General features: G+C 46.1%; 1 protein-coding gene across 1 annotated transcript in view; it reads right to left on the bottom strand.

Annotated features, from left to right (window-relative positions):
* Positions 1 to 15,652, bottom strand: part of FAH (fumarylacetoacetate hydrolase (fumarylacetoacetase)) — a 29,560-nt gene extending 13,908 nt beyond the window's left edge. The window contains exons 1-7 of the mRNA XM_015419241.1: positions 15,551 to 15,652; positions 11,216 to 11,326; positions 9,857 to 9,978; positions 6,345 to 6,400; positions 4,965 to 5,055; positions 375 to 472; positions 159 to 211 (exon numbers count right to left, since the gene is read on the bottom strand). Coding sequence (XP_015274727.1) covers positions 159 to 211; positions 375 to 472; positions 4,965 to 5,055; positions 6,345 to 6,400; positions 9,857 to 9,978; positions 11,216 to 11,326; positions 15,551 to 15,631 — 612 coding nt within the window. The 5' untranslated portion in view covers positions 15,632 to 15,652. The remainder of the gene's footprint in view (positions 1 to 158; positions 212 to 374; positions 473 to 4,964; positions 5,056 to 6,344; positions 6,401 to 9,856; positions 9,979 to 11,215; positions 11,327 to 15,550) is intronic.
* Positions 15,653 to 17,090: the final 1,438 nt, after the last annotated feature.

A 17,090-nucleotide genomic window follows, 5' to 3' on the forward strand; every position in this document is an offset into this window, starting at 1 on the left:
AATTCCAGCTTTCTCCTGTGCTGCTTCAGTGAATGCTTGAGCAACATAATTCATACTATTAAAATGTATAAATGGATTCTCTAATAAGATTATTTAAATCTAAGAGGGAAAGGAGGGGAAAATGGCAGTTGGGTGGGTAGAGAAAAATAATCTCCTACCATTTCTAACTCGATATCCAGAAGTCTGCAGGGACCAAACACTGGAGGTTGGTCTGGAATTGGAACAGGAAGAAACAACCAATAAGCACATTATGACCAAGAGGGAAATGCAACAGAGATTTAAAATGCCTGACAAAGCACCTTGCTATGCATACATCAATTAATTTCCATTTGTCAAAGTGAAAGAACATTCCAGTGGGATATGACGAGACTCACCATCATCAGGCCTCATCTGCCCCAACGGCCTCCGAATCGGTGTCTTGGATACGACAATGGAAGAAGCACGGCCATGATAGCCAATGGGTAAGTGCAACCTTGGAAAAGACAAATGCTCATCAGCTTGATACAGACACATCACACAGACACATCACGCCATGGTTAGATGGCAAAAACAGGATTTGGGTCTCAGTTACAAACACTGGTTTGCTTTGTTCCCCTCCACCCCCTCTGCAGAGACTCAGCTGGTATCCCGGCCTGCATGTGGGACGAGCCAGAACAGTCATGTCTATCCACAATGTGAAAACAGAGTAGAAGACAAGACACTGCCTTACCTGAATCAGGCCACTGGTCTATCAGGGTCAGAATTTTCTACTCTGACTGGCAACTGTTCTCCATGGTCATTCTCAGGTACAGGTCTTTCCCATCACTGCCTACCTGGTCTTCTAAACTGGAGATGCTGGGAACTGAACCTGGGGCTTTCTGCATGCCAAGCAGGTGTTCTACCACCAAGTCACAGCACCTCCCCTAGTTAAGACATTTGCCACTACCAATGACCTTAAGTCAATTATTTAAAGGATGTAGAATCATAGAATCATAGAATGTTAGAGTTGGAAGGGACCTTGCAGGTCATCTAGTCCAACCCTCTGCACTATGCAGGAGCATAGCCCTACAACATACCCAAAAGATGAAAATGTCCAGCGAAGGAGCATCCACCACCTCCTGAGGCAGTCTGTTCCACTGCTCGACCGCTCTTACAGTTAGGAAGTTTCTCCTGATATTTAGCCAGTATCGACTCCCTTGTAATTTCCCATTAGATCTAGTCTTGCAATCGAGAGCAGAGAATAGATCCGCTCCATCTTCTACATGACAACTCTTCAAATATTTGAAGACTGCAATCATGTCCCCTCTAAGCCTTCTCTTTCCCAGGCTAAACATCATTTCATAGATCAGAATAGACAAATATTTGAAGCTCCCAGTTTTCATACCAAGGATTAACACCTGAACTCCTCTCACTTCCTGCAGGTACACACATTGCTGAAGTCCACAGAGCTGTTTTTGTTTAGCTTGTTTTTCTTATATCTGTGGTTTTGTTCTTTTGTTTGCATCAGCTGATAATCAAACCAATAAAAATGCCAAAAGTTCAAAGATGACAACACTATTAATAAAACCTCAGGAAAAAATACTGTGACAGAAAAAAAGATAGAGAGCTAAGTTTTAGCAGGGGGCTAAAAATACAAGAGCTGCAGTGGCTCAAGTGGTTAAGACGCTGAACTGCAGGCTGTGGAAGGTCAGTAGTTCAGCAGTACGAGACCCGAGTGTGCCGCATGACGGAGTGAGCTCCCGTCTCTAGTTCCAGCTCCTGCCAACCTAGCAGTTTGAAAGCAAGAAATTGCAAGTAGATAAATAGGTACCACTTCGGTGGGAAGGGAACAGCGTTCTGTGCGCCTTGGTGCTTAGTCATGCTGGCCACATGACCACGGAAATGTCTTCGGACAGCGCTGGCTCTTCGGCTTTGAAACGGAGATGAGCACCGCAACCCCAGAGTCGGATTCGACTGGCTTTTGAGCAAGGGAACATTTACCTTTTTAAAAATACAAGACAGCTTCAGCACCAAAAAATAGCTGGACAAGGAATGCCTACTGACATCGCATAACTGACAGCAAGCTCAGGAAAACAAATCATATGGTTTAACCTTGCACCTACAACTTCAAAGATTAGCCTCCACTGATTCCAACGCTGAGAAACTGCATTATTTGGTGAAAGATATACTTGAGGGGGGTGGAACTGTCTGATGATAAATTAACAACTGGATACATAAAATGGAAAGCATTAGACAGCGCCTTTAACATTCACGCTCATGCATTGTACACAGATATGCATGAAAGATGTAATACGATGTAATACACCCATTCTCCACTCAGAGGCTTATTTTGCAGAGTAGACGACTCCCTGAGAAGTGTTTGTCCAGCTGCTGCTTAAAGACTGCCAGTGAGCAGGAGTTCACCACCTCCCTAGGTAGCTGACTGTCAGGCTCAGTAAGCATTTTATGGTTTGCCTGCCCATAGAGGAAGGAGGAGGGAGAGAGGGGTGTGAAACCAAATGCTTCCTTTTCCTAAAGACTTTGTGATGTGTCACTGAGACCTGTTTTGCCTTGTTTCTGTAGAGGAATACGTGCTTGGGAGGGAAGAGTTGACTGTTGTTTCTGGTGGGCAAATGCCATGGGGTGATTGGGTCCTGATCTTTAGTGCCTTTATTTGAATCCGTTATATCTGCAACCTTCGCCACGTTCAACTTCAGTCCTAACAATAGATATGTCCAGGATGGTATCAATCAACTGTTTCAATAAAGTTAGCTTTCTTCAAACTGACTGGTGTTGAGAACTGATTTAGCCATGATCCTGACACTGATTCCACTGCTGAACAACTGTTACTGTAAAAAAAGATTTTCCTAATATCCAGCTAGTACGTTCCCGCCCTTAATTTAAAGCTGTTACTGAGAGTCCTATCCTCTGCTGCCAACAGAAACAGCCCCCTGCCCTCCTCTAATTGACAACCTGTCAAATACGTAAAGAGAGCAATCATGTCCCCCCCTCTACCTCCTCTTCTCCAGCCTGAACATTCCCAAGTCCCTCAGCCTTTCCTCATAGGGAATGTCATATGCTATCACCTCCTGGAGCCACACAGTGCCAGCTGGGAACAGCTTGTGTGTCTGCTCCAGTTCAGCCTCTAGATCCCACCTTCCCGTTTCCGCCAGCACACCTACATCTTCACAGGGAGACTGAGGCCCCAGTCACACGGGCAGGAAAATGCACGCGGGGGGGGGGAGGCGTGGCTGTTTGCCCCAGAGCAAAATAACACGCGGCTGCGCGATCAGACGTCTGGTAGAGGTCCCGTCGAGGTCCCATAGTTAGGGGGGAGGCGCCGGTCACAGGACAATCCTGCGGTGCTGCAAAGAAGCGGCCTCTCTAGCAAAAGGCTCTGCGGGTTTAACCCCTTCCAGGGCTGCAGAGGAATGCAAACTGTGTCCTCTGTCCGGTCCCCTCCAGGAGGAGCTTCAGCCAGGCTGCCCTCCCACCATGCCCCCCCTGCACCTCCCCCTCTGCCGCCCGGTGCAGAGAGTTCCTCTCAAGCAGGCTGAGCCAGGAGTGGGGGAGGTACGGAAAAGAGGAAGGGGCTGTGTTGTTTGTTTTTAAACGAAGTGTGCACATATACTGTTGGGTGCTTGTGCACATCCCGTGGAGACTTAAAAAAACACAACCTTTTAGCGACGGGACATGGGCAGGCGCCGGATGCCATGACCTACCACCGGAAACACGATCAGGTGCCCGCCCTTGCCCCGTGGTTTCTGGAAACTAGTACCTCGGAGATACTAGTTTTTTACCCCGCATCTTCGGTGGGAAGCCTCGGGTTTGCCACGGGAGCTCTATGCTTCCCAGATGTGGCGCTGTGATCGTGCCCAGAAAATCCGCCTACCCAGGGGTCATTTCCTGCAGGACCGCACAGGAGCGGAGCTCCGGCAGTAAAGAGCCCAGGGGGCAGGCACTTGCAACAAGCCCCACCCCCTGCTCTCAGTCAGAGCAAGAAGCAGCCAGGTAAGTTGCAGAGCTCCCCCCAGTCCAAAACAGTCCAGTGGCACCTTTAAGACTAAGTTTTATTCAGGTACAAGCTCTCCCTCCTCTGCAAGGACAGATCTGCACGTTCCCCCCCACACACAATAGCTAGCAATCCAAAACAGTCCAGTGGAGCCTGAGCGGTGGGTGTTGCCTTCTGACACACTTCCAGTTATGTCAGGGGGTGTGACATATGCAAATAAGTTATGCTAATGAGTTATGCTAATGAGCTCCTGCACCTCTTTTTCTACAAAATGACCCCTGCGCCTACCTTCCATCTCTGTAGCGTGGCTAATGCTCCGTGTGACCGCAGCCTGAGTGTGTTTTTCTACATTCAGCCACAGGGGAGGGGTTTTCTGTCTGGTATACAGAAGGTTCCAGTTTCAATCCCTGGCCTCTGCATCTAAAAGGCTCTGGTAGCAAATGGTGTGAAAGACTTCTGCCTGAGACCCTGGAGAGCCACTGCCAGACAGAGGAGACAAGACTGATCTCAATAGCCAAGTAGAATGCAGCTTCATGCACTCATGCCCTGGAGATTCTGGGGTGACAGAATGAAAACACTAACATTTCATGCCAACATAATTTAAACACAACATCTCCCCACCAGGCAAAATTAGTGTCATATACTAGAGAGACTGCTGGAACATATAAGAGCCAGTACTGTGCAATGATTAGGGTGTCAAGCTAGGATCTGGGTAATCCTAGGTTCGCATCCCCACTCTGCCACAGGAGCTTGCTGGGTGACCTTGGGCCATTCACATGCCCAGCCTCATAAGAGTTGTTGCAAGGATAAAATGGAGAAGTAGAGAATGCTGTAAGCCACTCTGGGGTATAAGTAAGGTAAATAAATGCAAGGTTTTAAAGCACTGCACAGCCACAGTCTCTGTGTTTACATCCTGATAATAAATTACCCACAGATTATACCCAAGTTCTAAAACTCTGAAATAAAATGCTGCCTCAGAGCAACAAGTACTGACCAGTTAGGCATCAATGCATTTTCTTTCCCTCTGAACATGATCCCAACATTAGTAGCATGTTGCCAGGAGGAATAGAAATCTGTGTAGTCTCCTGGAAGGAGAAGTTTTAAAAGATGCAATTAACTGCACATGTGAATTCTGAAACTTTTACAGAGTCCTGAGAAGCTGCAGGAAAAAAAACACAAAACTAAATAGAATAGATTTCTTTTCCATGACATTATATGAAGGTTATGAAATTGGGGGGGGGGGGGGGGTTCAACAATTGTGTTCCAGGCTTTTAGAAATGATGTGAAAGCCTCCAGAAAATAGAAAACTGCAGTCTGCTCTCCAGAATTTTGCTCTTCTCAGTTGTAGTTGTAAAACTAATCATAACAGATACTGATTCTATATTCCATACATTTACTGCCCTCTGGTGGCTTTTATGGGAAATGATTAAACTTTCAGTTAATTTTGACCTGTGCTTTCCTGGATTTTGGCTCTTTTGAGCAAGTAACTGGATGATCAAAATAAGAGTCATTTAAAGCAGGAGTCTTCAAATGGGAACAGATTCCTGACATTGCATATTTTATCCATTGTGGCTGCAGCAGTTAGTGTTGGACTAAAGCCTGGGACAACCCAGGTTCAAATCACTACTCTGCCATGGAAGCTTCCTGGGTAACCCTGAGCCACCCACATACCCAGTCTAACCTCCCTCACAGAGTTATTGTGAAGATAAAGGGAAGATGGGGGAGAATGTTGTAAACCACTTTTTGTCTCTGTTAGGGAGAGCGGTGGGGTATAAATGAATGTTTTAGTGGGTGGTGGTTCAGATGCAGCACCAAACCAATTTGGTGGTGTGTGTGTGTGTGTGTGTGTGTGTGTGTGTGTGTGTGTGTGAAGGGGCTTTGGCCTGCACTGTCCCTCCTTTCCCCATGCATGACAGCTGCACTGTTTGTTGTATATATTATACTTCCACTTTTTGTGCACCTTGGTTCTATAATGCAGTTGTATGCACTGTTTGCATGTACTGCATTACTGTTTAACTGTGAAATCCACCTTGGGTCTCCATGAGAAAGGTGGAATAAAAATGAAGTCAGTAAGAAGACATTAGCACAGTGGAGGACAGGCTAAGTTCTAACCTGTCCCCTGCTGTGCTCATTTTTTACTTGCAAGGAGTTTTTTTGTTTTTTATTTTAAGGAGCACTCAAAAATGGAATTGCCCCAACTACAATCTGAAGCATTACAGTCAAACCTTGAACTGATTTAAGATTCTACATTCTGCTGCACATATTGCCTGGGTTTATGTCACAGTCATGATTTCACCTGCCTGGAAGCTTAAGCAGAGGACCTCTCTTCTAAAAGCAATGAAGAGGCAGAGACAGGCAGGGGTGAAATTCATGCCACTTACTGATTTCAGCAAAAGGTGCATCACAGCAGAAGTCTGAGGTACAAATGCACTGAGAAACAGAGAAAGAAACAGTGAAATGTTGACAATCTCAAAAGAAAAACTTGAAACAGGTAATAAAGAAATATTGTACACAAATTGGTAAAAGCAGGCTCAGGGACAGGATCTTGCTGGGCTTCTTCTTACAGACCATCTTCAAGAAGAGGAGAAAGGAGGATCCGGGTAACTACTGGCCTGTCAGGTTGACGTCTAAAGCTGGAAAGGTTTTAGAATAAATCATCAAACGGTCAGGCCTTGAGCATTTAGAAAGGATGGCCACAATTACTAAGAGCCAGCACAGGTTCTTCAAGAACAAGTCACATCAGACTAACCTTATCTCCTTTTTTGAAAGAGTTACTACCTTGATGGATCAGAGGAATGCTGTGGACATAGTTTATCTTGATTTCAGTAAGGCTTTTGACAAGGTTCCATCTGTTGGTAAGATGTGGTCTGGCTCCTAATACTGTTAGGGTGATTTGTAACTGGTTGACAGATCACACCCAAAGAGTGCTCATTAATGCAGATGATGCTAAATTGGGAGCGGTAGCAAATACAGTAGAAGATGGAATCAAGATTGCAGGATGATCTTGAAAACTGGGCTAAAACTAACAAAATGAATTCCAGCAGAGATAAATGTAAAGTTCTGCATTTAGATAGGAAAATTCAAATGCATAATTATAGGATATGGGATCTCGGAGTCTTAGTAGACCATACACTGAACATGAGTTAGCAGTGTGATGTGGTAGCTAGGCAAATGCGATTTTGGGCTACATCAACAGAAGTATACTGCCCAGATCATGCCAAGTGATGGTATCACTTTACTCTGCTCTGGTTAGACCTCACTTGGAGTATTATATTCAGTTTGAGGCACCACAGTTTAAAAAGGATGTTGGCAAGCTGGAATGTGTCCAGAGGAGGGCAATGAAGATGGTGAGGGGTCTGGAGATGAAGGCTGCAGTTACACTGGAGGCTTGCCGTAATCTGGGCACGCCTCTCATTGCACTGGTTTAAAGTGTTGCAGGGCAGACGAACCAGACAGCACACCCTGGGATGGTTCCCCTGTGCACTCATCTGTTGGTCAGGTGTTCACATTACTGTAGCACCTCAACCACCAAGTATGCTGTCTAGTCAGGTTTTTTAATGCAGGTGGGTGCATGCACATATGTGCTCATGTGCATACACACATATAGGAAGCAACTCCAAAAGAAGGAAACCAGTGGTGGAAATGGATCTGCGGGTTCAAACTTCCCTTCCAGGTTCCTTTCACAGCAGAAGAGTTCAGACATCCGGGAAAGCAGAGTGGAAATGCTGGCATCGATTAATATCAGACTTTCCCCGGTGCCTGATTACTCCGCTTCCAAACTGGGGCAACACGGAGTGCCAACGGCACGGAAGGCAGATGTTGTCATCTGATCGTGCTCTTTAAATCTGCAAAGGTAATGCTACTATATTGTGGCAAACTGCAGGAGCTGGAGAGGAGACAACTGAGAGGTGGTAGATAGCTGTCATGGGTACTGGCTCTGCTGAGGCTGACTACTCCTCAGATGAGAAAGAGGCATGGAACAACCCAGCCTCCGCTGGAGTCAGCCCAGAAGAGGAATGCTTAATAGTACCTGAGGGAGAAGAGGCCCCAGCAGCTGCACAGGAGGTGTAGCCAGAGGGAGAGACTGATCCAGAGCCTGGCCCAGCACCCCCAGGTGGAGATACCCTGAGGCCAGAATCCCCACCTAGTTCTCCTGAGTAGCTGAATGCAAGAGCGAAGGAGGAGTGCCAGACTGCAGCTCTTGCAAAGGCAATGTGAGGGGCTCTGAGTCTTGGCAGATTGACTCCCAGGGAAGGGAGGACCTGGTCATAAACACCGCCATGCACCTGCCTCAGCGCAGAAGCAACTGTGTGTGCTCGGACCTGATCCTGCCTGATAGTCTCCAGTTCTTGCTCCTGCATCCTTTGACTGATTTCCTGGCTTTCTGACCTTTGGCTCTGTTGCTCGACTTGATTTTGGACTGCGTATCCAGTTTCCAGTGCATGGTATCTGTGGTGATTGGCTGACCCAGCACAATAGCCATCTTCAAGTATTTGAAGGGCTGTCATATAGAGGATGGAGTGGAGTTGTTTTCTATTTTTCCAGAAGGTTGAACCAGAACTAATGGACTGAAATTAAACCAACAGTGTTTTGGGCTAAACATTAGGAAGAACTTCCTGACTGTTGGACTGGATGATCCTTGAGGTTCCCTTCCAGCTCTGTTTCTATGCCCCCTGTTCTGTAGAATTCTAGAACAGGGCTAGAACTCAAACCAGTGTCTGAAAATCTGGCATAAAGATGATGGATTTCGATGGAAGCAGAACATTCAAATGCATGGAGGAGAAGGAAGGGAGGGGCCCAACAGCAGACACATCAGTGATGTGTTGTTGTGTTTAAAGTGTAGGACTAGGAACTATGAGACCAGGTTTGAATCCTGGCTCTCCACTGGGAGCTTGCTGGGTAACCTTAGGCCAGTCACATACTCTCAGCCTCATATTCCTCACAGGGTTTTTGTGAGAACCAAGGGTGCTGCCCTAAATTCCACAGAGGAGGGGTGGTCTAAGATGGTAATTGTGGACAAATATGTTTGAGCCAAAGTACTGATTTGCTGGTATTCAAAGGCTAAATATGGTGCAATGTGTCTATTTATATGCCAAAATTCTGCAAAAAGGATATCCAAGGATTTGCCCCGCAAGAAGGATGGATCGGGGGCGCATCAAGCTCACACTGCAACATCTGGGAAGTGTCACGCACCCATCCCCGATCCGGCCCTTCGGCCCGAAAACGCACATTTAAAAGGTACTACCTTTTGAGCACTACCTTCCGGATGATGCGCGGCAACTCCAGGTGTCTGGTTGGGGAAGCGCTGGTAGCCCGTCGCAGCCAGCACAGTTCCCTGTCCCATGCATGTGCACAACCGCGCTATTGCCGGTTTGCTGCACAACGTGTGATTGGCTGCGGAGAACAGAGCCGCTGGGGCATGTTGGATCGTGCTCCTGCGGTTCTTTTTGCTCCAGCTCTAATTTGCCTCCCTTCGGCAGCGGATCATCCCGCTCGTGTGACCAGGACCCATGTTTTGCAACCTGCACAAGTTTTGCAAACCTGCATTGATTTAACTTCCATGGTTTCTGTTGTATTGTAAATGTTATTCTGCTTGGTGGGGATTGGGGTAGGGAATTGTCCAAGGCATAAGAGCTTCATCCTCTGCTGGAAATCTTATTTAGCCATTTTTCGGTCTTCTGAAATTTCAGGAGCCATCACCCACCTTCTTTAAAGTATAGCTTTGCAGCTATATGGTCTTGAAACTTTAAAAAAGCAACAACCACATCTCAACATCTTTGACAGCCAAATTCCAAGACCATGGCTACATTCCACAGCTTTTCAGAGTTTCTGCAGAATCCCAGCTCTCACACACAACCAACCCTAGGTGCCCCTCAGTTCTTTTACCTTTTGTGTAATTCCACATTATCTCTCAGTGTTGGCTCGTTGGCAGAGAGCAGCTTTTGGAGAAACACTCTGGCTTCCCTCCAGGCTTCCCAGCCTAGTCCCATGAAATGGTTCAGGGTTGGCTGCAAAGGAGGGAAAATTAAAGCCCATGCATTGTCTCTTCCCTTACCTATGGCACCAACGTCATTGTCCATGCTGTGGAACAAAGGAGGCTAACTGTGCATGGATGCACAAAACAGATACCACCAGACCAACCCATATCACTCAAAATCAAACTTGCAATTCATGAACAATTGTTTACCAATAGAAAATGTCAATTCCATGTCAATCAGGGGTAGGAGGGGCTATCATTAATCGAAAGAATGCCTACTTTGCATGCAGAAGGTCCACAGGTTCAATCCCCAGTTTAAAAGATTAAAAAGATGAGACCCCTGAAAGCCATAGCTCTTCAGAGTAGATATCACTGACTTTGATAAAGCCATATCAAGTGCCTGAACATATTTCACTTTAGGGTAGGGCCACAGCTTAGTGGTTGGTGTAGTGTAGTTAAGTGTGTGGACTCAATGGTTTGGTGTAGTGGTTAAGTGTGTGGACTCTAATTTGGTTTAGTGTAGTGGTTAACTGTGTGGACTCTAATTTGGTTTGGTGTAGTGGTTAAGTGTGTGGACTCTAATCTAGTTTGGTGTAGTGGTTAAGTGTGTGGACTCTAATCTGGTTTGGTGTAGTGGTTAAGTGCGTGGATTCTAATCTGGGAGAAATGGGTTTGATTCCTCACTCCTCCACTTGCAGCTACTAGATGACCTTGGGCAAGCCATAGTTCTGTCAGAGGCGTTCTTGAAAAGAGCAGTTTCTGTCAGAGCTCTCTCAGCCCCACCTACCTTACAGGGTGTCTGTTGTGGGGAGGGGAAGGAGGAGGAGTTTGTAAGCCGCTCTGAGACTCCAAGTGAAGGGTGGGGTATAAATCCAATCTCTTCTTCTTCTTGCTTTTTATGCAGAAAGTACCAAATTCAGTCCCCAGCATCTCCAGTAACAGAAGAAGAAGAGATTGGATTTATACCCCACCATTCACTTGGAGTCTCAGAGCGGTTTACAAACTCCTTTCCCATCCCCTCCCCACAACAGACACCCTATGAGGTGGGTGGGGCTGAGATGATGGGGAAGACCTCTGCCTGAGACTCTGGAGATCTGCTATCAATCAGACTAGACAATAATGATGTATTCCTCTGGCATTCCAGTATCTCAGGCAACAAAGGTCATTATTTAGGTTTGCGGGGGTCTCTCCATTGACCAGCCCATTTCTCCATTCCTCAGTGAAATCCTCCCAAACCTAGTCACCAGCGTCATTGTCTTGTTAAATACCTGGTTGAAGACATGGGGATGTTTTGAAAGGATTGGTCCATCAAACAGGTGCTTAATGGCACTGAGATCCAGCACTTGGTTGCCAATGGCTACTCCAATCCTGTGCCTGGGCTACAAGGAAAGGTCAAGAATTAGTTAACAGTAAAGTTTTTTTTAAAAAGTGCTCCCCCTTCCCAACCCCAATGTCCATAACTATAATAGTGAAGTCATAATAGTAAAGTGGAGAGTCACTGTGTTGAATGATGACAGGGGTCTCTGCTTACTCATGGAGCTCCCCAGGTGTGTAGAAAATTGGACTTTGTAAATTAATACCCCTCAAAAGCTGGCATGAGGAGGAATGGAAATCTCCAGAGGGAACTTGAATGTTGGCAGAAGCTGAATGTCAATTAAAGAGAAGAAAAGCGTGGTAGAGAAAGACAGCCATTTTCTCAAGCTTACTGAAGGGGAAGATTTTAGGGAGCTGGGGTGGATTTCCTAATTATTCCATCTAGTGATTTCTTATCCCTCACCAACTTGCAATGCAGACTTTTTGGCATGGAATATGGAGAGCTGCAGGGCACACAGGTTTAACAGGTAGGAATGTAGCATGCACACGACACTGGTTGTTTCCCTTAGTTTGCCAATTCACACGTTACAGAGTTTACAGGTTGGGTCTTGTGTCAGAGTCACATGCAAGTTTCAGGTTCTCCTCAACTGCTATATGTGTGGTGCCTGATTTAGATTGTGACTGTGGTGCGCATGGAAAAGCGGCCTTCACCTTAGCCCAACTTGCAGTGCTCCCAGGTTTCCCCAACAGGCCCAAATAGTCCCTAGAGTCAGTCAAGCGAGGCAAATGGCATTGGGGTAGGGAGGCTAAAGGCCCTTCCCCATGCACACCACAGTCCAGTTCCAAACCACACACACATGGAAACGGTTGAAAACCCACAACTCACCTGACAGACACAGGGTGAGGACCCCAGAGCCAAACTTTATATTACGTAACATGTGACTTGGGAGAGCCAAAATCATCTCTATTCAGACATCTCCTTGAAAGCAGAGGGAGGGAGGACAAGACAACTGGAAGCAAGCCAAGATCATCTTTAATCTTGAAAACCTGATTCTAAAAAGTTTGCTTAGCCACATTCCTGCAAAGAGATGAGTTAATTTCTAAACTGCCAGTTATCCATTAAGTCATAGGCTCCTGCCACATGGTTAAGTCACTGTCCTCGATTTGCTGTTTGGGAACGCTTTTTAAAAAGTTACTGCAAACCCCTAGGGTTGGCTTTTCTTTGGTTTTCAGACCCTGAAAGTTAAAAATCTGAGCAGGGACAGAGCAGATGCATTTTTAACTCTAATGCACACACATATGTAAATGTACACGCATGGCCATTAAAGCACCATAAGGTGCACAATTGGCTACTGGCATGATCTCTTCCCCTCCTTTATCTTCACAACACCTCTGTGAAGTAGGCTAGGCAAAGATTAACTAGCCCAAGGTCAGTTAGTAAACTTCATGACAAAATGGGGATTTGAATCTTGAATCTTCATCTTAATCTGACATGCTAAGGTTCTATATTATAGGACAATGTTGTTGTTTTTTTAGAATACCTTTCTCTCAGAGAACACTCTTGGGTTTTGAATCCCATGCACTGGACTGAAGATGGTGCAGCTGTTCTCCTCTGCCTCCCCCTTGTTTGCCTTTCCCCAAAGCACTGGTGTACTAAGGTTTAGTAACTTGGAAACTGGGCAAATTCCCTCCCCCTTCACAGGGATAGTTTTACCACAGACTGCTGATATATTGCTTCCCCTGCCCCTCCCCCCCTGCACTAATCCAGACAGTAAATGCTGCTTAACACACTTGTAAAACAGATGCAGCTGAATCAGCCGTGCTATGACAGAGATGGAGATGGCAGCCATGATCTCTGATGCACCAATAGGGGTATTAGAGATTAATGCATTTTGCCGTGGACTATATATTTAGCCTAATGGACTAAAAGACCCTGACCTGGATGGCTCAGGCTAGCCCAATCTCATCAGATCTCTGAAACTAAACAGGGTTGGCCCTGGTTAGTACTTGGATGGGAGACCACCAAGGAAGCCCCGAGTTGGTAAAGAGCCAGGCAAAGGCAAACTGCCTCTGAACGTCTCTTGCCTTGAAAACCCTACAGGGTTGCAGTTAATTCAATTGCGACCTGCTGGCATTTTATGTCACCAATGAACTAAGAAGTATGAAGGAACATCCCTGTTATTACCTCCGGTAGGCAGAAAAGCATGCCCCACGTAGCCCCTTTGCCGTACAGTAGAGGACAAAATTGGGCTTCTCTGTTGCTATAAATGAATATGCCCAATAGATTTGATGAAGTGAGCTTTCTAGCTTGCCAAAGTTGATGGCTGGAATAAATTTTGCTAGTCTCTCAGGTGCCCCTTGGAGTCCCATTTCATTTTGCTGCAAACAGCTACCCGAGCAGGCACTGATCTCACTTTATTTCTCTGAGCAGAGTACTATCACCACAACAAAATGAACTCACCTCCCTTCACCTTTGGATCACACAGATGGCCTGTTTTAGCCCTGAGCAGGGACAGAGTGTCTGTCACTTGCTGTTTTCTGCAGTGCCCAAGTTCCTTTGTAATGGAACCTGGTTTCTTATACAACTTTAAGACTAAAGCTAGAGATGTGTGCAGGGTGGGTGGGTGCAGGCTTACTCTGCGCCATTTGCTTGTTTTGCTGCTAACTTCTCCCTTTCCAGATGTTTGGCTACTAGGATAGGAGCTGGCTCACTGGAGACAGGGGAGTTGGGGTTATGAAAACATCAGACCAGGACCCAGGAGAACCAGGTTCAAATCCCTACATGAAGTTCTTTGGGTGACCTTAGGCCAATCACGCAATCTCTGTTTAACCTAGTTCAGTGTTGTGAGGACAAAATGGAGTGAGAGGAAGATAACAGACATCACCCTAAGTACTTGGGAAAGGGTGGAATAAAAACATATTAAAATAAGAAATAGATATCTGTGGAGGTGTTCTAATTCCTTACTTCTCACTATCAAACTTGGTCAAATTAAATTTTGGGCACAACAAGAACCTATGAAGTCTACTGAGAGGATAGAAAGAAGAGCAAAGACAGAAAAGGCAAGTGGATGCCTTTAGTATCAACTCTCTTGAGGGGAGAAAAGTGCACTAGCTCCCAAAGAGATTAAGGAAGCTGTCATGATGTCTCTCGTTAACGTATTTTTTTTGTTGGACGGTTGGTTTCCAGAGTGGGTATCAAATGAACATCGTGTTCTTTACAGTGCAGTGACAGCCAGCATGCCGTGGTGGCTAGGGCCTGGGAGAGGCAGGCTCAGATTGCCTTTCTGCCATGGAGGTTTCTGGGTGACCTTGGGCCACTCATGCTCTCTCAACCTAACCTACATCAAAGGGCTGCTGTTGTGCGGATAAAATGGAGGAGAGAGGAACCGTGTTGTAAGCTGCTTTGGATCTCCACTGGAGGGAAAAAAAGCAGGCTACAAATAAGTTTTAAAAACGGCAGCTCCTATTTCAGGATTATATCCCCAAAGAACAGACAATGATGCTCCAATGGGAAACACAGCTTGCTGCGACTCACCCCTCAGCTGCCAATCAGCTCCTCTTCTTTGGGTTACTGGATGGATGCTCTTAGGACTGCAAAGCCTGAACATGAGGTTTTCATATCCATATGAAGACACAACATGCCTAAGAAGAGGTAGGATCCTGTTCTTATGGGGGCATTCTGCCCTGCTCTGCTCGCCATTCAGTCAGCGCTAATTTTCTTCCTCTTTGGCATTCCAGGTGCCAGCTGCAAGGTGGCTGCAGAGAGCCACCATGGGCCCCAGGGCAAAGCTGGGGCCCCAAACTGTTTGTTGGAAAAGTGAGCTCCATTTCCCATGGCCAATCTTTCCTTACAAACTGGGAACCAGTTAAACACACTCACATTTAAGACAGGATATCCACCATGGCAGAAAGGGAAGGAAAGAAAGGTAGATTTCAGACAGTTGTTTGGGGATAGAGGCAGAGAGGAATGACCAAGTTGGAGGATCTATTTGCAAGTGCAAAGTCTTACCACTCTCTCCCCCCCCCCATCAGCAGCATTAACTACTACTTGGTTATGGTTCTGCTTGCAATGAAAGCTACCACTGCACAGCTTTCACCAGGTCTTTAGAGGCGGGGCGAGGTGGGGGGACGGAATTGTCAATTCCAACATAAGGTTAAAATGCAAAAAAAGTGTTGTGATTTCTAATGTCACCCAGACAAAGCTTCCAGTCAGCCACCCACTTTCCCCTTGCCTTTTCCTCAAAAGCCCTTGACGGCTGGAGCAGCTAAAAAGTTAGAGAAGGACTTACTTGGTCCTTGGTGGAAAAAACCCCGTATGGCAGATTCTGAATGGGAAAGTCTGAATTCTCGTCCACATGAATAAAAGACATTTCCAGCTCCTGTTACATCCACAGCCGAACAGGGAGGCTAGAAAGAGGCTCACCAGATGTTGTATTTGAGTCTGTGCATTGAATGAGCCCCCCCCCCTTCAGCATCAAAACCAATCAGATCTCATCATTCTGACTCCACCCTTCTCTGGATTGCGGGCTTGGACAATTAATGAATACCAGAGGTCGCTATGAGTCAGCAGCAGCCTTCGCCACGTGGTCCCCCCCCCCCCCGGAAAAACTATACAGAAGTGGAGTTGGGTATCCTAGCTTTATGGAGGGCATGCTCCTTTCTTCCAGACTTCATAAATGATGGGGACATGCACTTTGTGTACAAGCAATTCATAGACAGCAAGGCCAGCACAGTATGTAAGACAGCCACATGACACATTTGTGCACAGAGGTCCTTCAGCCAGAGGTGCAACTTGTGATTTTTCTTTTGCTTTGTTTGCACCAACCACATACAACTTAATCAAATTACACTGGCTCAGTTCGCATTCTACAAGTGAGGGGCTTATCAACCACAAGATGGTATATGCAGATAGCATCTTTTGAGATGGGGTAAAGGCAAACAGACCCTGACCTGGATAGCATAAGCTAACCTGGTTTCATCAGATCTTGGAAGCTAAGTAGGATCAGCCATTGAATACCCAAATTGCTACACAAAGGCAAGCAATAGCAAACCACCTCTGAATATATTTTGCTTTGAAAACCCTATAAAGGCAAACAGAACATGCCATGTCTCTGTTAAACGACTCTGCCACAAACAGGTTACATTCTCATCCTTGATGTCCCACCTTGCAACATTCATATTGGCTTACCTTACAGGGCTGTTGGAAGGATATATGCCAATGGATTTGAACACTGAACGTAGTAATATCCACACAGATATGTTAGAGTAAGCTGTAGAAGGTCCTGTGATCCCTCCCAGCAGATTGAGCAAAAGGACCTTCCTTACCCTGCACAGCATTGTGGGATGACTTTGTAGAACTGCCACAATGGCAGAGAAGGGCCATTTCTTCCCTATCACAGAGCAGGCTCCAAAACAAGCTCCAGACTGCGTCCAGTCATTTCCTCTAAGTATCTCCCTCCATCATCATTCCTAGCTGCTTCATGCCCTGGAAGTCTTCCATGAAGGTAAAGGAGCAGCAGCAGGGCTGCCGAGAGCTACCATGAGCCATATGACCCTGATCCAAACCAAATACCATAACAAAACAAATCACTTGACTTCCTGTTACCATGACTCTCTGGTAACAAAATAATCAGCCTGTCTGTCCATCATTTTTTAAAAAAAATAATTTTATTTTATTTATATCCTGCCTTTCCCCCCAATGGGGATCCAAAGTGGCTTACATCATTCTCTTCTCTTCCATTTTATTCTCACAACAACCCAGTGAGGTAGGTTAGGCTGAGTGTGTGTGACTGGTCCAAGATCACTCAGCAAGCTTCCATTGCAGAGTGG

This window comes from Gekko japonicus, unplaced genomic scaffold (assembly GCF_001447785.1).
Source record: "Gekko japonicus isolate JY-2015 unplaced genomic scaffold, Gekko_japonicus_V1.1 scaffold111, whole genome shotgun sequence".
In the NCBI taxonomy this organism is placed as follows: Eukaryota; Metazoa; Chordata; class Lepidosauria; order Squamata; family Gekkonidae; genus Gekko; species Gekko japonicus.